This window comes from Chanos chanos, chromosome 4 (genome assembly GCF_902362185.1).
Source record: "Chanos chanos chromosome 4, fChaCha1.1, whole genome shotgun sequence".
NCBI lineage: Eukaryota > Metazoa > Chordata > Actinopteri > Gonorynchiformes > Chanidae > Chanos > Chanos chanos.
The window spans coordinates 13,615,599-13,641,921 of record NC_044498.1 but is presented as its reverse complement, the minus strand read 5'-3'; the positions used below and the strand labels follow the sequence as shown (position 1 = coordinate 13,641,921).

Below are 26,323 nucleotides of genomic sequence, written 5' to 3'. Positions count from 1 at the left end.
TAAGCGCTGCATACTCACAGTACAATTTACCCTGCAAGCGTATTTAGCAGCAATTACTATCAACCGGTGGAGCACCTTACCTCAATAGATTCCATGAAAGGTACAATAACACGCTCGCCTCAGCTCGTTTCAGATGCTGCAGCCCTCTGCGACAGAAAACTTATTTGATTAAATTTCGCCACAATCCAATAAACCACTGAAAACCGAGAAACTTAAGCATGGCGGATAAAACTGCTCCCCGTTGCCAATTACGGTTGGAATGGATACACGGCTACCGGGGACATCAGTGTCGCAACAACTTGTATTACACCGCAGGAAAAGAGATTGTCTACTTCGTGGCTGGAGTTGGTGTAGTATTCAACACAAGAGAGCACACACAGAAGTTTTATTTGGGACACAACGATGACATAATCAGGTAAGTCAATAGAAAGGCTATCAGAAACAGACCCCCTGAAACCCAAATCATGGTTCTGACAAGTGTTTTACTCTGAAGGGGACAGGATAAATGGTTATGGGCGAGAAAATAAACTGCTGTTACCAAATTTGTTCTGTTGAGCCTGAGACTTGCTGTGTTCGAGCTTTATATACTTTTTTTATTTAGATTTTTTCCCCCCATGAACTCGCGTTTAATTGTGTTAAAACATGCTGGTATTTGTTAGATTAGGTTAGCCTCCTACCACCCTACCTCCTGTCCGGCTTTATAGTACGGACACACACTGACATAGAGAGACATCATTAAGGTGGGAAGGTCCACGCTCCAGCAAGATCTTTAGCTCATTATGCATGTTGGACAGATTTATTGAGATAAGCCCCAGAAACTCAATACTGCTCTTTAAAGGGCCAGAGTTTAAGGACACATATAGCATTCGCCAAAGTGTTTGTGTATGCAAATGGTATTTGAGGCATGGCATTACAACACTGACCCTATTATATCGCCCTTTTCCCGATTTACCGGTAATAAATCGATTTGCGGAGATTGCCTGAAGGAATGATTTTATGACATTGCTAGTCATGTTTACGGAAAATTCAAATATGCTGAATAGTCCCCTCTTAGATTTTGAGGAGTTAATATGTTTATCTCATTCCTCATGGTTCCTCATGGTTATGATGAACTGATAAGATGAATTATCAGAGTAGCTCGTGACCATGATCATCTCCATCTTGCCTTTGGGTGAACCCAGACCATGCAGGAAAGAAACAAAGCTTGTTTCTCACTCATTTTATTACCTCACTCTTTGCTCTATTCAGCAGTATTTTTCTAACAGACTGTATTGTGAAAGAAAGAAAACATTAGTAATGATATTATTGTGTTTGTGTACAGAACCACATTTGTGCACCCTCCATAATCTAATTTAAGTTTATCTTTTACACTGTTTCCTTCACTCCCTGTCTCATCCTTTTTGATTTATTTGATATTCATTGAAGTTTGTTTAAATTTTTGACTTTGAATGAATGGACATTGTGACACAAACTCATTTTGCTTTTTGTGTCACTGCAAGCTACAGTTGGCCTGTGCTGACTCTACTACTTTAAATAACAAATTACTGTATAATTCCAAACCACAGAGCATTTAAATTCAGCAACATCCAATGTTCTAAACAGAACCTTTTTAAAATTCTGACAGTTTCAAGCTGTTTGCATTGTTAATACCATGGGACCCAAGGGTAGTTTGGATATACGACTGTCTGTGGCAGCCAGTGACAAGTATCCAGGCTTAATTACTGTTTGATTTCCTCCTGATTTTTTAAACATGTTCTTGTTAAAAGAAGGGCACCAGCAGCATGCCACTTAAGGTTTGTTTTCCCCTCGAGGGAGCATTGCTATTCTTATCTATTCATAACAGTTATCATTTTACTCAGTTTTGCCAGGGGTGAGCATGCAAACCCTGTGGATATTCCTGTGTGGATTATGCTAATGTTAGCATGCTGTTCCTACAGAAGTAAACATTAATTCTTGTTTTGAACAGCAATCTAATACTATAAACTCTAGTAATATAAACTCATGAACTTGAGACCCATTAAGAAATGTTTTGAAAAATCGAAGAGTTAGCTGGTGATATCTAATTGAAAACTAGTGGTGAAGTAGTGCAGCACATATGAATGCACTCACACAATGTCAGATTCCATTCTCTTTCTTCTGAAAAATGGGGGGGGGGGGGGGGGGGGGGGGGGGGGGGGGGGTACAGTCATGCTGAGAATTTGGCTTTTCAAAAGTTCCATTAAGATGAATGTATTGTAATGACATAATGACACTGCAGAGCATGTTGAACTGCCTTTTGGGGGAGCTGCCTTGAGACTTAAGAAAGGATCTTAAAAGCTAATATCCTCAGTCTAACCCTTGGTGGGTTAGACTGAGGATCCTCAGTATTCAATGTAGGATTAAAGAGTGCATTGGACTAAAGAGTCACTCTGCTAACATGTACTCATTATTTAGTTTCCACAGTGATGAAGATGAGAAATCTTAGGTTATATAGGGGCACTGAGAAACACTTTGTCTATGAGCATTCATATAGTTGATCTAAAAGAAATGTTCAAACTATTAAATTGAACATTAATTCTTGTGTACCTCTGTTCTTAAGATCAGCTTTACTGACCCCTAAACATGTGCCTACACTGCAAGAATTTGACCTTTATGTGTCCTCTGTTGTGCTTAAAGGGAAACTTCACCCTTTTCATCACATGGACTCAATTTAACCCCCAGTTCAGCTTTTTCCTGAGTCTGGTTTTTCAGTCAAACACTTGGATTTTTAGTTTTTGTTATTTTTGGTATTTACATACTACATGGTGACCTAAAATAGACTCAAATCTTCATTGATTTACAGTGTTGTGAACAGTAGTGGCGTTGTCAAATGCAAACCTGTGGATGAATGATTTTTAAAATGTCAAATGGATAAAAAAAGAGAATTATTTCTTGCTAGGGTGCTCTGTATGGGGTATAATCTTGTTGATAATGTTCTCATTTACTCTCACAGAAGATGGTAAAAATGCTGCAACCTTTCACTACTGGTATTTTAGACAAGATGCGAAGACATTGTTGGTAAACTATTTCTGGTATTTTCATTGATATACATACTTGTATTGGATTTCAAAATGCACACAACAAAGAAATATTACTCCAAATTCATCCACTGAAATAACTTGTGTCCTTGCTATGTTTTCCATGCATATACTGTTCTGTATGTTCAAATTCAGTGAACTGACTGATGCAAAATGCCAATTGCTTCAGAGCACCTGGTGAAAAATCATTTCACTATTAAATTAGAGTGATGACAGTCTTTTCTAGTCTGTCTACATATTTTAATTAATAGCCAAAAAAGGGGCTCTGTAAATTTTGTCAGTGTCCTTTTCGAGTTTACTAGTGTCTGAAAGTGGCAGATTAATCATAGTTTGTATCTTAATAGCTCAACCAATATCAACACAATGAAAGTGTCACAACTGAGCATTGTCCCACAGAGGAATCCAGTGATTCTGACACATTTCAGACCCCATTAGCCCTGACTGACTGCCCTGTCCAGTCATGTCAGCACAGACCTTTAGAAGGCATCAGTAGATAGAGATGACTGCTCTCTTTACAGTCTGAATTTGCACCGCCCTCCCTGTGCATAGGAAATGTCACACAGACTGGTTGTTTGGCTAAGCACCCCTCAAATGCTATGTATGTAATACCCTCATAATGACTGCTTAATGGTTTTAAAAATCTTTAGATGTCCTAAACAAGGTAGTTTAGCTCCTCTGAACAGGCAATGTTGGAATTCCTGAGTCCATTGCATATAGATTAGGGTATCTGTAGAAGAACTCGTTTCTTTCTCTCTCTCTCTCTCTCTCTCTCTCTCTCTCTCTCTCTCTCTCTCTCTCTCTCTCTCTCTCTCTGTCTCTCTTTCTCTCTCTCTGTCTCCCTCTCTCTTGCTGAGGGCTGGTGTCCATCTGTAGAGAGGGCAAATGGGTAAAGTTGTCCCAGAAGCCCGCAACGATTCACTGATTCATATTGGTTCAGGCCTCTGCCTGGGGACCACTGAGTAGACCACTGCAAGTAATCACACATACACAGAGAGAGAGAGAGAGAGAGAGAGAGAGAGAGAACCAGACTACTCTGCTGATGCACCACAGGCTGTCCTATATAAAGTATTATGTATACCAAAAATGATGAGGAAATATGTCTAGATATTTTGGTTTTAGACAGACCCATATACGCAGCCAGATGTTCTGTTCACAAGCGAAAAAGACTGTTCTGAGATGTGCTTCGAGAGATAAATCTGCACGCTGATGTTCAGTGTCATTACCAGCAATGTCAATGTTTCAACATGGTCAGCATTTTTTTTTGGTTTCCACATGCACATCCTCTGTCTCTCTCTAATGCAAACATACACATACATGCAGCGCATATACACATATTCAACTGATGGAGCTAGACAGTGCAGCCTACAGCTGAACGGGCTCTTAATGTCTTACTAATGGAGCCAGAGGCTTGAATTTCACGCTCACGGACAGAGAAAGACTTTGATCTTACCACAGGCCTCCTATCAGGGTATGCACATTAGACCCCTATCCCTCCACCCTCTCTGCTCTGATCTGCATTAGGGGTGGATACTCCCCCTACCCATTTATCTCCTCCAAACAACTGACAGGTCTACAGATCATACTATGGGGCTGATTTGAATATATGTGATAAATTTGAATTGAAGAGGTGGGGAGAGGTCATTAGCTCCTAACATGTATAATTAGTGTTGTGTTACAGAACAGGAATGAACTCGACATGCAAATGGCGCATCTCTGCTGTAGAGAACTTTGAGAGATGAATGCACATTGTACCACTGAATTGCTGTGATAAGACAATAGACCTCAAGGCTTGGTTTGTGAATGGTCAATGATATTGTTTTTGAATAAACTTTTGAAATTTTTTCCTGTATTTGAAATAATAGATTTACTTCACTAAATATCCTCAGATATCCTGAGGATGGCCACCACACATTTATGCAGTGTATTTAACACGTATATCTTTAAGTCATGGAGAAAAAATATACAGTATGCAGAGATTTATCAATATTTAGCTCAGGGCATTGAATGTCTTTACGTAAAATGACTTGCTGACTAGTATATCTGCTCAAGGCTGTTCATAGCTGTCATTTTCAGTGTGAGTAAATGTTCTGTTAGCTGTACTCTTGTGTGTGGTGCTGTCTATGTGTGATATGTTGTCAGAACATATTGTCATTGCCTGGAAGTTCTAGTCTTGAGAAGGATTCAGGCTGGGGTTTCTTTGATTGCTCTCGCTGTGGGTTGCCTTAATGAAAATCTCTGACGCGGTGCACTGTCAGGGAAGATGGAGGAGCTGCTTTAATATCAGCAGGCACGATCCCACTGTGGCTCCCATTACTGATAACAGCTCAAATGGGTTTTTTCTTTTCTCTGCTGTCGCCGCCTTATTCCTCTGTCTTCCCGTTCCATTATTTCTTATCTTGCACATAGTTAAGTGATATTAATCATTTAATTTATTCCCTGCATTGAATGGTGCAATGTCTTTTCTTTCTTTCTTTCTTTCTCTTTTCATTAATGGGTAGTATAATTTGACATTTTACGCAGTTTGGCCTTGCATCCTGACAAGATTCAAGTGGCCACTGGTCAGGTGGGGAAGGATCCTTACATCTGTGTGTGGGACTCTTATGCTATGCAGACCGTGTCCATTCTAAGAGATGCACACACACATGGAGTAGCATGCCTGGCGTTTGACACGGATGGACAGGTGAGTCACATTTTTGTAGATTTGTGGTTTTGCTCTAAATATGTATTGAGGCATGCAATGGAAAACTGAAGATGACCAGACTGTATTAAATTACTGCACAGTCACTGCAGCCTTGAATCTCTTTTCTTTTTGGAGTACAGAGCTTTTAGCTATGTCTCTTGATTCCTGACATAATCACAGGATTGGACAGCAACAAATTTGTTAAATACTTCACAATACTTGTTAACTCTGTTGCTTATTTGTGTGGAACCGTAGCCTGACCTTAGTCTCTCTCTCTCTCTCTCTCCTTCATTCTCTTTCTCACTTTCTCTCTCTCTCTGTCTTTATGTAGCGATTGGCTTCTGTTGGTCTGGATGCTAAAAACACAGTGTGTGTGTGGGACTGGAAAAGAGGGCGGGTTTTGGCCACTGCCACAGGCCATTCTGACAGGGTAAGGAGTTGATGATTTGTCCAATGAGATCCAATAATCTCTTCAGTGTTTTGAACTCTGCCTCCTAATTCTAGACCACCTTAGAGAGTCCTAGAGGATACTACCTAAGTGAAGTACAGCTTTGAAGCCTCAAATGATTAAGTGATTCAGAAAAAGACATGGATATTTATAATCCATTCATATTGTTTCATATACAGACTGTCTTCAAAGGACATTGCCACGCTGGTAGAGAACATTCAAGAGCACAGTGGCGGAACTGTACATATATAATAATTAATGGTGACAGTGTGAATGAGAGTGCACCTTGTTGGACAGAGCATGTTTTCAGATTCAACATGCACATGCACATGCATATGCATACACACACGCACATGCACACACACACACACACACACAGTCTGTGAAGGAGGTTTCCAGGCATTACATGGCTGACAGCACGCAGCTCTGCTGTGTAGTGTCTGTGTTAGGTGAAGCATGTTCTCAGTAATGTTCTGTCTTCCCTCTGGTGGGAAACATCAGGCCTGCTTTACCTCAGGCCTTTACTCCCTCCCTGTACCTCCCCAGACGCGCTCGGGGCATGTCAGCGCTCAACACTGAGAGGAACCTCCCTCCCTTTCTCCCTCTCTTTCTCTCTCTCTCTCTCTCTCTCTCTCTCACTCTCACTCTCACTCTCACTCTCTGTGTGTGTATGTTGCTCTCTTATCTTTCTGATTGTGACTCTTATGCTATCTAGAGCAATTGCATTCTCTTCCTGGCTTTGGCTCAGGACAGATACCATGCTTTGTTGAATTCAGAGTAGGGATGCTCATTTTTCAAAATAGCTGACACTCGTTAACCGACCATTAACGGTTAACCGACATGATTAAAATGTACTATTTAGAATGGACGATTGTCTGTGACCCATTAAAAAATACCAATACAACAAATATTTTTTTGTTTGTTTGTTTGTTTGTTTTTTTCATAAGAAGGGGTTTATTTTTACATGTGCAGAACTGGCATAATAGGCTATAACTTAAAATAAACAGCAAATAGTAACCAGACTTTCTAATGCATAAACATTTTAACAAAACAAAACACACTCCGGTGCTGAGAGTGCTGTAAGGAAATCCTCCTATATATATGTAGTGTGTGTGTGTGTGTGTGTGTGTGTGTATATATATTTTTTTTTTTAACTGCTTAACTGATAGTATTAATTGGTCAAAATTCTTGTTGTCGGTTAACGGTTAAATGGTTAATTATTAACATCCCTAATTTAGAGAGATACACATGCAGCTGTACACTTTTGGCCTGACCTTCAGTAGACCTGACAGGATTTCAGCAATAACAATTATTTCTCATTCTTCTTACAAGCAGCAAATACCCTCACACTCCAAATACTCCATACTGATTTGCTTTATCATTTCTCAGTCACTTGCACTAGCATTAGTAGTAGTAGCAGAAGTTGCAGTACCTATCCACTTTGACTGTTGTTTCAGATCTTTGATATTTCCTGGGATCCTTTCCTGACACATAGACTGGTTTCCTGTGGAGTGAAGCACATCAAAGTAAGTCTCTAATCCATACTTGTGTCTTCTTCAGACACAATAACATGTGGAACATGGCAGTTGATGGCTAGGCTCTCTGAACATCAAAGGTGGCATGTCAGCACAGTAATGGCAGTTCTTTTAGATTTACTTCAGTCCTTGTTTGACTTACTCTCTCTAAAAGGAATGAGTAAACCATTTCAAGCACCGACTGTGGAAGATGACATCTAAGTATCTGTTGTCAGTGCAGTTTCCCCTGAGAGCTGCCAATAAGCACTTCGAGAGCCAGTGAATTCAAACATCAGACATTCATTTGTCAGAATGCATTTGGAGACCACCATACTGATTTTTACCGACATGAGCGCATTCTGAAGGACTTTGAATAAATTTTGTTTTGCGGTGAAGTTAAATAAAAAGAAATGAAACTGTCTTTTCTTCTCTCAGTTCTGGACATTGTGTGGGAATGCACTAACACCCAAGCGAGGGATTTTTGGGAAGACAGGAGATTTGCAGACCATTTTGTGTCTGGCTACGGCTAAAGATGAGGTGACATATTCTGGAGCACTTAACGGAGACATCTACGTCTGGAAAGGGCTAAACCTGGCACGCACAATACAAGCTGCACATGGAGTAAGTGGAGGCAGTTTACAATGCACCCCTGGATACAGACATGAATGTATGTGTACATATGTTCACATACACATGCATGTAACATGCATGTACATACACACACACACACACACACACACGCACACGGACAAAGTTATACAAGATACAAAGTTTAACATTTGACATTTCAGTGCAATGTCTGAGCCACTTGAGATACATTATTCTTCACCGTCCATAAAATCTCTCCTCATCTTCCTGTACTGAGACTACCATCACTTTTGCTATGTCATGCATGCTGGGTTTTTGATTCCATGAACTGTGTAATGCCCAGTCTCTTGAAGTTTGTGCCTAGTTTTTGTTTGTTTGGTTTGTTTGGTTGTTTTTTGGTAACGGCCACTTCTTCAGGCAGGAATCTTCAGCATGCATGCATGTGAAGAGGGTTTTGCCACTGGGGGTCGAGATGGCTGTATAAGACTTTGGGATATTGACTTCAAACCCATCACCAAAATTGACCTCAGAGAGGCTGAGCATGGTTACAAAGGTAACTTTAATCAGGAAAACTGATTAATAAATATAAATCCCTTTTTATTAATTAACCTCAAATGTAAGTAACCTCTGCACAAGTGAATCCTGATTTTCCAATATCTGACCTTGTCCTCATATATCTACCAGAGAAATTTGACCTCTCAGGGAATTCTTTCCTATTCGATATACTAAAGTTTAAAAAATAGTTTGTTTCTGAAACTGTGAACAGGACTTATTTTACTTGAATTATGTATTCAGCTATTTTAAATCCCTCAGCAGTGATTACCATAGTCTTATGTAAGCACAGTGGAAAAATTGTGGAGAAATCATATATCTTAAAGTTGACAGACTATTAGTGGAAGAGAGCTTAAAATAAGGGCTGAAATTCCCAAAAGGGGGATTAGCTCGACTAAAGGCTCAAATCCGCAGGAGGCCCACAGCAGTGCTTTCTTAAATACTTCCCAAACACTTTACAAGTTGATTAATCCTGTGAGCAATCAGGTGTGAATATAGCATGATGCTTTGTAGCTCTATGGCACACTAGTAAGCCTCTTAAAACCCATAAAAGATTAAGCATAGTTTTTTTCCCCCCCAATTCTCTACCTCAGTTTTTGTTGTTCAGATACTGGTATGGTTGTTTGTCACCGTCTTTTTACCGGTGGATGTAAAGAGTAAGTTTGTAATACATTTCCTGTTCTCATGTTTGTGCATGCTTTAATATCCGTTAAATATTTTCGGCACTTCCAGCTGCATATTATTAAGAGAGAATCTTTTTTTTTTTTTAGGGATGCTAGATCCTCAGTGTTTATCGGGTTGTGAATGGTGATTCGTATAATCTAGACTATGCAGCTCACGAATGCTTAAATCTCTGTCTGTACCTCTGTATCTCCTAATGCTCCCTTCCTCCAGCTGCACGCTGCGTTTTTCTTATGGTTCTATACGCTCCCTTTTTTTGTCTCTTTCTCCACCTCCCCCTTCTCTTTGCCTCTGCCACTGTCAGGGCTTTCCATACGCAGCGTATGCTGGAAGGCTGACCGTATCCTGGCTGGCACACAGGACAGTGAAATCTTTGAAGTGATGGTACGGGACAGAGACAAGCCTCTGCTTCTCATGCAAGGCCACTCTGAGGGCGAACTCTGGGCCCTGGACCTTCACCCAAAGCAGCCCCTCGCCGTGACCGGCAGCGACGACCGTTCTGTCCGGTCAGTGACCTGGACCGTGCTTATTATATCTTTACCAAAAATCATGCAGTTGCTCACGCGATTCAGATATGTGCAGTAAAATAGAGTCTGCTGTACTTTTTGTGCCATTCATTGATGACGAAGTAGTGTTAACGTCGAGCCTTGAGGCACTCCGTGTACCATTTAATTAGATTATGTGTAAATATCACGCTAGATGAGAGGTTAGGCTGAGACGCGTTCAGATATATACAACCTCAGTTTGTACATCCATGGACCTTTACATGTCTTCAGACTATTTTACATGTTACACACATATTCACAGATTCTCTCATAAAATCTGTTGGTTGACAACAGGCCTGTTCTGTCCGCTTTTAAACGTTGTATGGTCAGCTTAAGCCAATTTTGTTGACTTCCTCTGACTTTTCTAATGATGTGTTTGGTATTATAGGCTGTGGAGCCTAACAGACCATACCCTAATAGCGCGCTGTAACATGGAGGAAGCTGTGCGCAGTGTGTCTTTCAATAATGACGGCTCACAGCTAGCTCTGGGAATGAAAGATGGCTCTTTCACTGTACTGCGAGTCAGGTAGGAGGAACAGCGCTGTATAAAGCCGAATCAAAATGCTGAAATCGGAACTTTGTAAAGAGGGGACTTTTAATGAATATTATGGTACTGTTCATATCAGTGAGAATCAAACATGGTCATTTCATTTTGATTGCAATTTGAAATGTTCTCCCTCTGACCTAGGGACATGACGGAGGTGGTCCACATCAAAGACAGGAAGGAGGTGATCCACGAGTTAAAATTCTCTCCTGATGGAGCATACTTAGCCGTGGGTTCCAATGATGGATTTGTGGACATCTACGCGGTTGCCCAACGCTATAAGAAGGTGGGTGAGTGCAACAAGTCCACCTGCTTCATCACACACCTGGACTGGTCGGTGGATAGTCGCTTCCTACAGACCAACGATGGTGCAGGGGAGAGATTTTTCTACAGGATGCCAGGTGAGTGACATATAGGCTGACTTAATGTTATGATCTATAATTAGGATTTTTCAAAGTCATTCCTGAAGCGTAATTTTATATGTTAACCTTTCAGTCAGTTATCAATTAAAAGGCCTACAAAAGTCATTGAGAGTACTCTGAAGTCAATCGATTCTTCTGGTTCACTGAACTCTTGAGTTGTATTAGAAGCTGGCTCTTAGACCAGTCTTCGTGGAATGGAACTTTGGACAGCCATGAAGTTATGTGAGGTCTTTAGGCTTCTGGATATGAGTAAGGTGTCAGATTGCTGTCCATGTGTACATATTTAGCCATAGACCACTTTTCCCTCTAAGGATTTAAAGTAGCAGTCTAGTGTGTTAAATGTACTGGTAGGTTTTGATCAAAGTTCTGCTTACTGAAAAGCAGATTTTGTTTTTATGTTAGTAGAATGAAATTTAAAATTTAATTATAGTAGGATTCAATGGCTTATAAAAGACTGGAACCTCAGACCAGTATTGTGATTCACATATTTGTCTTTGCCTATGTTTCATAGCTGGGAAGTTTCTTCCTAAAGAAGAAGCCAAAGGGATACATTGGATGACATGGACCAGTGTTATAGGGCCAGAGGTGAATGGAATCTGGCCCAAATACTCCAATGTCAATGACATCAACTCTGTGGATGCTAATTACAGCAGTGCTGTTCTGGTAACAGGGGATGATTTTGGTCTTGTCAAACTCTTCAGATTCCCCTGTCTTAAAAAAGGTCAGCTCATATTTTCAATAAATATGTGCTTAGATAATATTACCTCTAAAACAGAGTGTAAGACATTTTTAGAGGGTTTACCATTCTACTGAAAGCATTAGTTTTCTGTTTCTTATACTGAAGTGGTGAATATCTTTATCAAATACATACTCTGACTCTCAATTTACAGCTGCAAAATTTAAGAAATATATTGGCCATTCTGCTCATGTCACCAATGTACGTTGGTCACATGACCTGCAGTGGGTCTTGAGCACGGGTGGAGCAGATCACTCTCTGTTCCAGTGGAGGTTTCTGCCTGAGGGGGTCATGAATGGTGTTCTTGAACCCCTTCTCCAAGGTAACCACCTGCCTCACATTGACAGACCACTTCTGAATTTAACAGAAGTAAATGCTTTTAGAGCATTTTTCTTAGTCTGCTGCATCGCAGCACTCAGCAGCTATTCACAGCTACAGCTGTTCGGTGTGAAAATGAGTGAAAACGTGCTAAAAACAGAACAAATGAAAAATATCACATATCTTACTTATTCATTCTCTAAAGCAGTCATGGTGTGTTGAAGAAAATGCTCATGATGTGTTAATTTGTCCTTGCTGTCTTTTCTCAGAGGGCTATGCTGACTCTAACAGTGGAGAGTCAGACTCAGACTTGTCTGATGTTCCCGAGCTTGACTCAGATATCGAGCAGGAGGCTCAAATGAACTACGAGAGACAGGCAAGAGGACTCCTCACAGTATTTTTTTCCTATAACAACATAATTCACAGAGGCCAGTTCAGTGAAAAATTTACATACATAGAGCATTTTGTTACTTTTCCACATAGCCTGGCTGAATTTTACCGGCTGCTGTAGTAGACATGCTTCAGTGGCTGGCTAAAGCCTAGAGCTCTAATTATTTTCACAGCTGATTGGTCAGTTAGCCTTTTATAATTGCCCCTTTTCTCCCATGTTTCGTGTGTGTTTGTATTTTTGCTTTTTGACATTTATGGCCTCTTATGAATCTTATCAAAAACATCCCTCAGGTGTATAAGGAAGATCTACCTCAGCTGAAGAAGAAACTAGTTGGTTCTTTGAAAAGGCAGAAAGCACCTGATGAAAGTCTACGCCTGCAATTTGTTCACGGGTAATACTATGAAATATAATACCTGCATACGATGAATGTGTTCATCTTTTGTTGTTACCATAATACTCTAGACAATCAAAAGTTACTTGACTCTTTCTGCCCCTAATGCCTTGTATAAGCATATTGTCATTACTCAGATAACCACAGATATTTACTATCTACGACGTAGATTCTACGTTTTAACAATCATAACATTATTCATAGACAGCCTGCATTTAACATGATGAGCACTGTCAACTGTTATCCAAAACAAATTGATATGTCATACATTTTTACACCTAAGCAAATAATAAAACCAGAGACATCTGTCCCATAAAATGTAAATGTGAGGGTCTAATCTCCTCTGTCCTTTCTGATGGAAATGTATATATACATATGATATATGTATACTCTCCATTTCGCAGTGCGACCATTTGTTCATATGATCTATAATAAGAGTCTTCTCTGTGTGCAGGTACCGGGGCTGTGACTGTAGGAATAACCTCTTCTACACTCAGGCTGGTGAGGTGGTGTACCATGTCGCAGCAGTGGCTGTGGTCTACAACAGACAGCAGCACACACAGCGCTTCTACCTGGGTCACGATGACGACATCCTTAGCCTCACCGTCCACCCACTCAAAGACTATGTGGCTACAGGCCAGGTACAGGGAACAGCAGTGATTCATCTGCGTGATTTACAATTCTGTTGCTCTTGAGTTTGTACTTGTTTTGACATGTGATAGACAGCACAGAGATAAGCTTTGATTGCACTGTAATTGCAACTGTAATCATAGTTAAATTGAGATTAGCTAAACTCACTGAAATATCTTGACCTGTTAGTTTATTTACTTGGTGCTACCACACATAGCTCTGGAAATGTGTCCCTGCTTAATTGCAGTTGTGGTTCCCTCAGAATAAGGATTTTTTTTTTTTTTAAATCAGCATGGTCTTGACAGGTTAATCTGTCATGTGACTTTTAGTGAGCTAAATGGTTGTATTTTTTTACTCAGGTGGGCAGGGATCCAGCCATTCATGTGTGGGACATTCAGACATTAAAATGTTTATCTCTGCTGAGGGGGCAACACCAGCGAGGAGTGTGTGCTCTCGAATTCACAGGTGGGACAATGATTTTATTATTTTTAAATTACTGAATTACTCATGACATATTCATACCAGGACCTCATTTACATCACTCATACATAGTGGGAAGTTCAATAAGTAGCAAGTTAATTTTCCAAGTTAAAATCTGATAACAGCAACAAAATGTCCACTAGTCTTCAAATAGTTAACAGACAGATGCTGTCTCTGCTGTAATTCCTTAATATGCCTGCACCACAGTGAGCACTGTAAATGAATGTCTTCATTAGTGTGTGTGACATTAAAGTAATCAGAATGAATAAGTGATAAACACTACACTGTTCTGCTGTGTGTGCTGTAGCGGATGGAAAGAGCCTGGTTTCCATAGGCATAGATGAAGGTCACTCCATAGTGATTTGGGACTGGAAAAAGGGTGAAAAGCTAGCCAAAGCAAGGTAAAAAGTCTCCCTATGATTTGCCTATATTAGAGATTTTAGCAATTCTGGCCTCTTCCAAAGCCCTTTTAAAGCTGAATATTTTGTATCAAACATCAAAAATTTGTCCCTTTTCTTCCTAGAGGACACAAAGATAAGATCTTTGTGGTGAAAGGCAATCCCTTCCGCATGGACAAGCTGGTTACAGTGGGGCTAAAGCACATTAAGTTCTGGCAGCACACAGGTACTGTATTTTGGCTCATGTCTGAATCTGTAAGCCCTGAATCTGTATTCACTTCGCATCTTTGTGTCTCTACGCTGTTGTTACTAACCACTGTTCTTAGTGTTACTCTCTGTAAAGCAAATACTACAAAATATGCCACATTAAACCAACTTGACGTAGTTTTTCATTATTCATTTTTCCATAAGCTCTTTGAAGTTGAATCTGTCAGTCACCAGAACAATGCATAAATCTCAATCTGGAGCAGGTCAAATGCAAATCACACAGTTAATTCACTGGGACAAATAAGTGGAACAAGCAAATGAATACAAGTGTTCTTTTATTGCTATTTGATATTTTTTGGACTCTGGAGATCTGTGGAGGTTTTTTAAAATGGGTGATATAATGAGGAACGCAATAAAGTGATGATTTAAGTATTATTCATTTTACACGTTAGAATTAAACATTATTTGACCTAACATTTCATTTTTATTTATAATATGAATGTGTCCCTTTTCAGGCGGAGGCCTGACATTTAAGCGGGGCATCTTTGGGAACCTGGGTAAACAGGAGACCATGATGTCTGTGTGTTACGGTCGCTCAGAGGATCTGGTGTTCTCTGGAGCTACCACAGGAGACGTTTACATCTGGAAGGACACCTCTCTTCTCAAGACCATCAAAGCACATGATGGGCCTGTGTTTGCCATGTGTTCCCTTGACAAGGTAAGCCCTCTCTGAGTGTGTGTCTGCATCTGCGTGTGTCACCATGAAAATGACTTATTTCCATCAAATTATTAACGCTATGATAAGATTATGCTATGAATGTATCAAGAGTTTGAGTGTGCCCTAAATAATTTCCTTCTTTCGTGCAGAAACAGTCTCAAATCCAGTCATGATTAAGTTCACCTATGGTTCCTGTCTCGATTCCTGTCCATCTCTTAATGCAAATGTTTTAAGAAAAGCCGTTGAATGAATGACTTGGTGATTGTGTGTCATGTGTCAGTACCAGATAACATGTGTTGACAGGGCTTTGTGACAGGGGGTAAGGATGGTGTGGTGGAACTATGGGATGACATGTTTGAAAGATGTCTGAAGACCTATGCCATCAAGAGGGCTGCTCTTTCCCCTTCCTCTAAAGGTAACTCCCATTTGTTTCTGTTACGTTTCCCAGGAGACATGCAGTGTCTGTTACCCATCTGTCCCTTAACTTACTGATGAGGGACTCATCTCTGTTGCTATCAGTGACTATGATTCAGAAAGGGCTGGGAACTATAAGTGAATGCTCCACCAGTGCTTCCAACATGGCAGGCTGTTGATAACAGGGAGTTTGTGATGTATTGCAGAGGTCACCTAAATGTGGTTTAGATCTGTAGTCCTTTTGCGGAGGACCTCTGTAAAGGTGTTTTAAGCCCTCTGTGCTTTGCACTTTCAGGGCTGCTTCTAGAAGATAACCCCTCCATTCGAGCCATCACCCTGGGCCATGGACACATTCTGGTTGGCACCAAAAATGGTGAAATCCTGGAGATTGACAAGAGTGGTCCAATGACTCTACTGGTTCAGGTGTGTGTGTGTGTGCGCAAACACTGAAACATTTATGATCCAAAAAGTCATATAGTAAGTATGGTGGTTTATGCTCTATCAACAAACGTAGTCTCTGTATATATATATTAATTATGTATGTATGTGTTTAGGGTCATATGGAGGGGGAGGTGTGGGGTCTTGCTGCCCATCCTTTGTTGCCTGTGTGTGCCACTGTTAGTGATGACAAGACACTCCGCATCTGGGAACTTTCTGCTAACCATCGAATGGTTGCCGTACGGAAACTGAAAAAAGGTACACTGCTCTTAAGCTGAAAACATTAGCATTCTTAGAAAGTAAATGAAATGCTTTCAGTCAAACTCAAAAAATGAACCTTTTCAAACAACAACTTCTCAGAGAAATGCATGCCATTATGTACTTTTATGATTTATTATCGTCTTTGTATATTGATGTACGTGTGTGTGTGTGTGTGTGTGTGTGTGTGTGTGTGTGTGCGTGTCAGGCGGTAGGTGTTGTGCCTTCTCTCCAGATGGAAAAGCCTTAGCTGTTGGCCTAAATGATGGTAGTTTCCTGGTTGTGAATGCTGATACACTAGAGGACATGGTGACTTTTCACCACAGGAAAGAACTTATCTCTGACATCCGATTCTCTCAAGGTAACCTCTACATACATTCTGTTATATCTTCACCAGCATTTGACTCTCCCTGTACAACAAATCAGTGAAATCGTACTGTTTGATTTGACTGAATAAAAGATTATTCTGGGCAACACACCTTCATTCACAGGTCTAATGTTACAGGGTTAAATTACTTTATTTTTCAAGTAAAATTTGCATGAGAATATTCCAGTGTTTACTTCATACAACACTGACCATTTTTTGCTATTTGGTAATGTAAAGCAATCGTTTTATATGTGTCCTGTAAAGGAATTCAGTCCCTTACTACACAGGGATCTATATGTCTTATACTGTCTCTGCAGTGAATAATGTAATTAGATATTTGGTCTGCTGCATACAGATGCTGGAAAGTACCTGGCAGTGGCTTCCCATGACTCTTTCGTGGACATTTACAATGTGCTGACCAGTAAGAGAGTGGGCATCTGCAAAGGAGCTTCCAGCTACATCACACACATCGATTGGGACACCCGCGGTGAGGCTAACACGCAGAGGAGAAGACAGAAGTCCAATAAGCACTCACACTTAATTAGAGTCAGTCATGTGTGGGCTGAAGCATCAGTCTGAATTTTAAACATGGCCCTTCTCACATTGTCTGCTGCAGGAAAATTACTGCAAGTGAATACCGGTGCCAAAGAGCAGTTATTTTTTGAGGCCCCTCGTGGACGGAGACAGACGATCAACACAGCTGAGGTATGGGAGAAAAATAGGGAACGCTTAAGCTGTACATCTCTTTAGATCAGTCAACTTCACCATATTGTCATTTCATCTGGTGTGTTTGTGTGGAATGGGTGGTGTTTGTGTGTATCTGTGTGTGTGTGTGTGTGTATTTTTGTGTGTGTGTTTCAGTTTGAGAAGATAGAATGGGCTACGTGGACCTCAGTGTTAGGTCCCACCTGTGAGGGAATCTGGCCCACTCTGAGTTTTGTCAATGCCTCTTCACTAACCAAAGATAGGAAGCTGCTTGCCACTGGGGATGACTTTGGCTTCCTAAAACTCTTCAGCTTTCCCTGCAAGGTGACTCAGCGCAAAGGAATTATGTGGAGCAGACACCCGGGGACTATATTAGCATGAAACAGAAAGGCAATACTTTGTCTGTAGTACATTTTTATTACTGGCTAGGGAAGAAGTTACTATAGCAAGTTTTTGAATAAGAACAGTGATATCTGTGGGTGTTTTGAAGAAGTGTAATTGTGAAAAACTGAGTTGGCTGCATTAAAAAAAAATCATGAACAGTTGATGACAATTAAATGCAGGACAAACTCTTAAATAACGTTTTTCACGAAAATGTCTTTTTGTCTATGATAATTATCAATTGTTCAAAGAAAAGGCTTATATTATTTTTAGTTCAGGGTCAGATTGTTCAAAGGAAAAGCTTATATTCTTTTTTGTTTCAGGGTCAGTTTGCCAAGTTTAAGAGGTATGTAGGCCACAGTGCCAATGTGACAAACGTACGATGGACCAATGACGATGCCATGCTGCTGTCAGTGGGTGGGGCTGACACAGCTCTAATGATCTGGGCACGAGAAGGTGTGGGGCCCAGAGAGAGCAAAGCCGTAGACAGCGAGGAGTCAGATGATGATCCTGAGGAAGACGGAGGTAAATGTGACTGTTTTTCTCTGTGTGTGTGTGTGTGTGTGTGTGTGTGTTTGTAATGTATGGAAAGTTCTGAACAGTTTGTCATGTATGTTAGCGTCATGTTCACTTAGTTCCTTAGAATGAATTATTAATTTACATATTTTATTGAATGCTGCATTCATGCAAGTGTAGTGTACATGTGAAGTTCATGAAAATAGTCAGAAGAACATAAAATGAGTTTTTGCTGTGATCTCTTTGTGTTTAAGTGGGTTCTCTCTCACTCTCTCTCTCTATGTTTTTTGCATGTCAGGCTATGACAGTGATGTAGCCAGGGAAAAGAATATAGACTACACTACCAAAATCTATGCTGTCAGCATTCGAGAGATGACTGGCATTAAACCACACCAGCAACAGAAAGAGATTTTGGTGGATGAAAGGTAATCATTAAACATCAAACAATTAAAAAAAAAAAAATCATTTTTAAATATTTAATATTTAATATTGCTCCAATGGCACAAAGTCAGGTGTCAGAACTTGTGGCTTTTATCAGTGCAATAGCGGTCTGTTTGGTATTGTTTGTTCTGTTTGGTAGGCTGTGTTTTTAGAACGCCTTTTTATTTCGAGTGCATTGTATAGTCTAAAACCATCTAACACTCGCTATACTCTAATTTTAAGCTGTTCCAAAGTAGGGAACTATTTTTAAGTGTTTGTACTGATGTAGGTATCTCTGTTGTCTCTGTAGGCCACCAGTTAGCAGAGCTGCTCCTCTACCGGAAAAACTCCTGAAAAATAACATCACTAAGAAGAAGAAACTAGTGGAGGTTTGTGCGAAAAATGAAAAAATACCGCCAAAACAAATTCATGAAAAGACGACGATTGTTACGATGCCTATGAATTCAAACAAAAAGTAATATGATGTTTGTTAAAATGCATATTAGTTGATGTGCATGTGTTTGTGTGTGTAGGATCTTTCTCTGGACCACGTGTTTGGGTACAGGGGCTTTGACTGTCGTAATAACCTTCACTACCTCAACGACGGTGCAGATATAATCTTCCACACTGCAGCTGCAGCTGTGATCCAAAGTCTCTCTGCTGGTAATGCACTTTCTTAGACCAGTGTCACTTAGAATTGACTTAGAATTGACTCAGCTTCAACAGCCCCAGTGCTGCCTTTAATCTTTATGGGGTAGACCAGAAAGCTGTCCTCAGATCTGTCGTGTGTCTGCCTTAAGCAACACAACCAAAGAATAAAAGCCAGTTCGCTTTGCTCATCTCTAGGAGCAACAATGTGAGCTGCAAGGTAATAGTGTGACAGAATTAAGTCGTACTCCTTGATTCAAACCTAAAGGTCCTTGGGAAGTGTATTGATTAAATAGTGATTGAAAAAAATTGATTTTAATTGTCACATTTAATTACTGAATTGAAAGCAGAAATCACATTTTTAGACCTGTATTACACTGAGACTAACATGGCCACATTTCACAGGTACACAGAGCTTTTACCTGGAACACACCGATGATATCCTCTGTCTCACTGTTAATCAACACCCAAAGTATCAAAATGTTATTGCCACTGGCCAGATAGGTAAGTCTGTATGTGTGTGTGTGTGCGTGCGCGCGTGTGTATGTATGTTTGAGAGAGGGATAGAGAGACAGATAGAGAGAGAGAAAGAAAGAAAGAGAAGGGGATTTGAGAGAATTTGTGGATGGGTTTCGGCGCGAGAAAAAAACCCAGGCAAGAGAAACTGGCTCCGATTAAAATTCACCTAACTTAGTTTTAAGCCAAGGGTGTCTACTGCTTCCATTCAAATCATCTTCATGTGCTTTAGTTCACTTATACACATTTCTTTTCTTTCAGTGTGCACTGCTAATAGCAAATTTGCTTTTTACGTTGCTGTTGAGTTGCAGTTAAAGTTGACATTTTGTTGCTGTGCAGCTATTTTTCTACCTTGGCACTGAGGTGCTTAAACACACTTATTGCTTTTTTTCTTTTGTTGCTTCTTTGTTTTTTCCATCCCACGCTTTACTCACAGGTGATATCAGTGACCTTCCAGGTAAGTTAACACCTGTCTCCTCTAAATGATCATAAATGGTGTCCGTAGTAGATGTATAACCACACTATACGCTGATAACTTGCTGACATTTGGGTTTAGGGGAATCCAAAGCCTCGTCCTGTAGATTAGAACAGTTATGTGTTGGAAAGTTTTGTCATGACTGGAGTGTCTCTGGGACTACACTTTCATCGATCAGGATCTGTCTCTGTAATGTCTGTACACTGAACCGAAGATGCCAATTCATGTGAATTTAATTTGAATTGCATTTCATCATTTTAAAGCAATTACTTGTAACTGTGATACTTATCCGACGCCTCGTTCAGTGAGCATTATATTAACGTTATGTAATCGGGTCCCTTAACATGTTGCAGTGGTACTCCAAACTGTGGATTTTAAACATGTAACTTTTTTCATGTGTATCACTGATGCTGTAGGAGGTTTCTGAGTAGGCTGTTCACTGCTGCCCCAAGTTTTCCCGGTCATTAAAGCTATCCCTTAACCGTGGAAGAGAAGAACGCCATGTGTGTTGGTGTTTAGATAAATCTCAGATGACGTGTGTGTTTTGCTGCAGGTTTGGCTCCATCCATTCATGTGTGGGATGCTATGAGTAAGCAGACCCTCTCGGTGCTGCGGTGCTCTCATGCTAAAGGTGTTGGATATGTCAACTTCAGTGCCACGGGGAAACTGCTGCTGTCTGTTGGTGTGGAACCTGAACACACCATCACTGTGTGGCGCTGGCAGGAAGGTGTGTATGTGTGTGCTTGTATGTGTGGAGGTTTATTCATTTATGGGAGTATGGATAGACTTATCATTTTTATGACTTCTCACATTCAGACTTAAAATGTTAAAGCTGACGTTTTCATTGCACATTTGAATTCAGCTGTATTAAAAAAAAAAAAAAGTATATATATATATATATATGTCAGGTGTGCAGTGGAGCTGGACCCAAACGCAAGACACAGTGATGGCGGTAACAGAAAAAGGAGGACTTTACTTACAAAAGTAGAGAAATAAACAGGTGCAAACAGGAAACAAAACTGGATACAAATGGTGCAGCCAAACAGTGTCTTCAAATGAAAGTAAACAACGATAGACAGGGGACAGGTCAACCACAAGGGCTTAAATACAAGAGGAGAACTAAACTGGAGAAACCTAATTGGTGGAAATTAACAAGGGTGAAACGAGGTTAATAAATAGAACAAACAGGATCAGGTGAGGGATGGCGACAGACACAGAACAGGAGCACAAGACATTTCAAAACAAAAGTCCAAACCAAGGTGCAGGCTGTGACAATATATAAGTATATATATATATGTGTGTGTGTGTGTGTGTGTGTGTAAAATGGGTTTTCTTAAGGGTACTATTTTAAATTTTGTGAATTTGAACATTACTATACATATGTTTATTACATAAATTATATAACCACTGTATGATTTTTTTTATGATCACTATTACTTTTTACTACAGTTTATGGTGTTACTGAACACCAACTCCTTTTCTGAATCTTTAATGATTCTCTTTTGATTCCAGGAACCAAAGTGAGCAGTAAGGGGGGTCACACGGATCGGATTTTTGTCGCAGAGTTTCGTCCAGACTCCGACACTCAGTTTGTGTCAGTTGGTATCAAGCATGTCAAGTTCTGGACCTTGGTGGGTGGCTCCCTCATGTATAAGAAGGGTGTGATTGGTGGAGTGGAAGAGGGCAGGGTCCAGACCATGCTCTCTGTAGCTTTTGGTGCTGTAAGTATTTCATACGTTCTACAGTTCTCTGCTAAAGAATGTCACGACAAATAATCTTCATTCGTTTTAATTACTGTGCGTTGTCAAGCCATGGAAGAAAAAATTTAGAAGGAATTTGTTTAGGGCTACATTACAGATATATTTGGAAATTATACTAACATGTATTATGAATGTCAAACGTATGCATTTACAATTATAATGCTGAATTTGCCGCATGACAAAGTGTGCAGAGATTATATCATGTGATTTTTTTTCCCCTTGATATTCCTGTTAGAATAATTTGACGTTTACGGGTGCCATAAACGGGGATGTGTATGTGTGGAGAGATCACTTTCTGGTGCGGGTGGTGGCCAAAGCCCACACTGGGCCCGTGTTTACCATGTACACCACCCTCAGAGACGGCCTCATCGTCACCGGGGGAAAGGAGAGACCGTGAGTACCACTCCCACTGTTTTTTTTTTTTTTTTTGTGTGTGTGTGTGTGTGTGTGTGTGTGTGTTTGCGCGTGTGTGAGTGTCTGTGCGAGTGTGTCTCAGGTATTAAAACTTACCGTCAGTGCTGTGTGTATTTATCGGAATATTAAACAGAGCAGAAAGGTTGCTGTGTTAGGGTGTGAAATCTGTTTGTGTACCTCAGGACTAAAGAAGGAGGAGCCGTGAAGCTCTGGGATCAGGAGATGAAAAGATGCAGGGCCTTTCAGTTGGAAACTGGTCTACCTGTAGAGAGTGTCAGATCCGTGTGTCGTGGAAAGGTACGCTCAGAGTCTGTAATAGCTCTCACAAATAGCACAGTTTGATGCCATTATGAAAAAACAACAATTGCACCAGAACTATCAAATGCTGAAACCTAATTGTCCATAGTACCTCTTCTATAGCACCCTCTCAAAACCTGTCTAAATATATATCTGCGAATATGTATTTTCTGAGATTGTTTGATACAATGCTCAGAACTGATGATCCATTGTGGAATGACATTTTCATTTTAGCCTCTCAAAAATTGCGTTTCACTGAATTATGGAGGATGAATATGGATTCTTATTCTTAAATGTAGGGTAAAATCTTAGTGGGCACTAAGGATGGTGAGATCATTGAGGTGGGTGAGAAAAATGCAGCCTCCAACATCATGATAAACGGACACACGCAGGGGCGGATCTGGGGACTGGCCACGCACCCCTCTAAAGACGTGTTCATCTCGGCCAGCGACGATGGCTCTATCCGCATCTGGGACCTCGCAGACAAGGTAAGCTACATGTAGACAGGCCTTGGGTTGGTGTTAACCTTATGCCTATAAAGGCTTTGAGTCTCTAAGTGAATCACTAGTCAGGACATTAAACAGTCTGTGACATGAGAAAATGGATCCGAGCTACAGTTGCGAACACTCCTCATCCTTTTTCTTCTTACAGAAACTCTTGAGCAAGGTTAGTCTGGGTCACCCTGCCAAATGTACGGCCTGTAGCCCAAATGGAGAGATGGTGTCCATTGGAATGGAGAATGGAGAGTTTATCGTCCTGCTGGTGAACTCACTGAGCGTCTGGGGAAAGAAAAGAGACCGAAGTGTGGCTATCCAGGACATCCGGTGAGCACACACACATCTGTCACACAGTGGACAGTGTGTGTGTTTGTGTGTGTGTGTGTGTGTTTGTGTGTCTGTCTTGGATACAGGGAACTATAAAATGTTTTTATACATATCCAGGCTTTACATTTCAGGATAGTCGTAATCTTTCACCACAGTCTTGTCCTGAGAAAAACGGACATCTTGTGTCAGTATGATTTGTAATTCTGAGATTGACATTATGACTGATTTGAAATATGACCAAGAATAGACCCTTTTAGTTTTGACTGGCCTCTGTATTCCCGCAGGTTCAGCCCAGATAACAGGCTGCTGGCTGTAGGATCTGTGGAGAATGCAGTGGATTTCTATGACCTGACCCTGGGTCCATCCCTCAATCGCATTGGCTACTGCAAAGACATACCTGGCTTTGTCATTCAGCTTGACTTCTCTGCAGACAGCAAGTATATAGCGGTGTGTGGAACAGTGATCTCTTGTTTCGCAAGTGCTTATATATCAAGGTCCAATCTAAAATCACTTGAAAAGTCTGCTAGACGTTTCAGTAATACCTACAGTGGACCTGCAGTTGAGGAGCGGTGTGAAGTTATCACTGAACTGCTCAAATCCATCTAGTTCTATCAAAAGGTCCAAAAGAACAAAAGGTCCCAAGTACTGAAAAGACGACCGAACATAACGTCACTATTTTGTTAGTCTTTTTTGAGGGCTGTACTGCAATTTATTCAGTCCTGGCTTGTTTTGTTACCTCAGGTCTCCACAGGAACATACAAAAGACAGGTACATGAGGTTCCCAATGGGAAAATGGTGACTGAGCAGGCCATCATTGACAGAATCACCTGGGCGACCTGGACCAGGTAAAGAATGACTGACACCATCACCAAATCAAGGCTACTGGATAATATAACACTGCTCACAAGACTACTCAGAACTAATTGTTAGTTCTCAGTTTTCCTGGGCTCATCACATTCAATCAAGAGACCTAATCTTTAGCTTGAACCACTAAGATACCTGTCAGAATGTTACAGCAACCCAGAGTTCCTCAAAGAGCCTCTGTTTCCAAGCCAGAATCACCCTTAATCACCCATGACATTATATGTACCAGGAAGTTGTCCTGCTGTCTTTTGATGCTGCCAGTTATCTGAACATCACTCTTGATATGACTGACCCATTGTCCAAAAAGGACTTTACACTGCATACAAAATGAAACACAACTGCATACGTTAAAATAACCATAAATAAATAGTAATACCGTTCAGTTGTAAAAGGGTTTACTGTTAAGTGTAGGGTCTGATCTCTAACACTCCAGTGAGATGTTATTGGCAGTATTGACAGAAAGAGTCCTCCTTTACAGTGTCCTTGGAGATGAAGTCCTGGGTGTGTGGCCTCGGAACGCTGACAAAGCGGACATTAACTGTGCGTGTGTTTCCCACGCCGGCCTGAACGTTGTCACGGGAGACGACTTCGGTCTCGTCAAGCTCTTCGATTTCCCGTGCACGGAGAAATTTGTGAGTCCAAATAGCTCGCATCTGTTTGTTACCGCGTTGGTTTTCTGTGTGTTTCAAAACGCAGCCCTGAGTGAGCGTGTGTGGTTGTTATTTTATCTCTTAACAGGCCAAACATAAGCGCTACTTCGGTCACTCAGCACATATAACCAATATTCGGTTTTCCTTTGATGACAAGTATGTAATCAGTGTGGGAGGCAATGATTGCAGGTAGGTTGTTTTTTTTTGTTTAAAAAATCATTATTTGATTTATTCTCCTTATTCACACAGTTTGGTTAACAGTAGAGTTAACTTGTCTGTGAGGTTGTTTCCACACCTCACTGAAGTATAGGGTTGACCTAAGCAAGACCTTGGGTTTTTCTCTGCACTAACTTGTTTTTTTTATGCTGCCTGGAGAGAATGTTCTTTGGTGACATTTCGGCTTATTTGCATGTTAAACCCAAAGTAACTCTGACATTGTTTGAACTTATCCCTCTCTCATTCAGTGTGTTTGTGTGGAGATGCCTCTGATGCAGAAAGGCCTAGACACACTAAAGCTCCTGTCCAAACACGAAACCAGCGGAATACCCGTACCTCAGTCTGCCTGGACGCTGCACTCCTGAAATGCTGCATTTCCTCATACTACGTGGACTTACTTTCAACTTTAAAGTAAAAGATGACTGCAGTGTTACTCATGTGAAAAAAAAGTGTGAAAGCAACAACAAGTCAAAACAACTTGAAGTAAAAACTTGAAAAATGACTTGAGCCGAGTCTTTTGAATCTAATTCAAAAGCTGGAAAATTATGTTTTATCATTCTTTGATGTGCAATGTTTACGTTCTCATATGTTCTGAGGAAAACAGAAGAAGAACACACAGTCATGCCAATGTTTCAAAGAAATAAATGCGAGGTTTTTTTTGGTTTGTTTGTTTGTTTTTAGACATCAAGTGCCTTTAAATACCACTTTGCTGAACTCTGCCCTCAAATAGTCACATGACACATATGTGGTGCTATGAAATATTTATATTTAGTTAGGGCTCAGTGTGTTCTGTATTACACCATGTTATGCAATTTTTTTTTTATTATTATTATTATTTTATATCTTATACATGCACATGTA

General features: G+C 40.5%; 1 protein-coding gene across 2 annotated transcripts; it reads left to right on the top strand.

The window, feature by feature from the left end:
- The first annotated feature begins 218 nt into the window (after nt 1-218).
- Nucleotides 219-25,735, top strand: eml6 (EMAP like 6). Of its 2 annotated transcripts, XM_030771618.1 has the most exons (42): nt 219-415; nt 5,577-5,736; nt 6,068-6,166; nt 7,642-7,710; nt 8,134-8,319; nt 8,704-8,839; nt 9,824-10,025; nt 10,453-10,590; nt 10,753-11,009; nt 11,542-11,751; nt 11,921-12,088; nt 12,354-12,460; nt 12,766-12,866; nt 13,321-13,507; nt 13,856-13,961; nt 14,284-14,377; nt 14,500-14,600; nt 15,097-15,299; nt 15,603-15,714; nt 16,009-16,136; nt 16,268-16,409; nt 16,618-16,770; nt 17,132-17,263; nt 17,393-17,481; nt 17,638-17,805; nt 18,186-18,387; nt 18,677-18,803; nt 19,088-19,187; nt 19,332-19,461; nt 19,852-19,950; nt 20,399-20,419; nt 20,991-21,164; nt 21,950-22,158; nt 22,433-22,590; nt 22,794-22,908; nt 23,208-23,396; nt 23,560-23,732; nt 24,017-24,179; nt 24,474-24,577; nt 25,075-25,228; nt 25,335-25,435; nt 25,711-25,735. In XM_030771618.1, the coding sequence occupies exons 1-42, from the start codon at nt 219-221 to the stop codon at nt 25,733-25,735; spliced, it is 5,889 nt and encodes a 1,962-aa protein (XP_030627478.1). The 2 variants fall into 2 exon arrangements, with proteins under 2 accessions (XP_030627478.1, XP_030627479.1); XM_030771619.1 differs by lacking the exon at nt 20,399-20,419 and having other exon boundaries at nt 19,109-19,187.
- The last annotated feature ends 588 nt before the right edge of the window (nt 25,736-26,323 follow it).

What these genes read in the sequence shown, in the direction of transcription:
- eml6 (XM_030771618.1), top strand. Translation starts at nt 219, where the DNA reads ATGGCGGATAAAACTGCTCCCCGTTGCCAATTACGGTTGGAATGGATA. An exon ending in CCATGTGTTCCCTTGACAAG is followed by an intron (nt 15,300 to 15,602) that starts GTAAGCCCTCTC and finishes ATGTGTTGACAG; the next exon opens with GGCTTTGTGACAGGGGGTAA. An exon ending in TCTTCAGCTTTCCCTGCAAG is followed by an intron (nt 17,806 to 18,185) that starts GTGACTCAGCGC and finishes TTTTTGTTTCAG; the next exon opens with GGTCAGTTTGCCAAGTTTAA.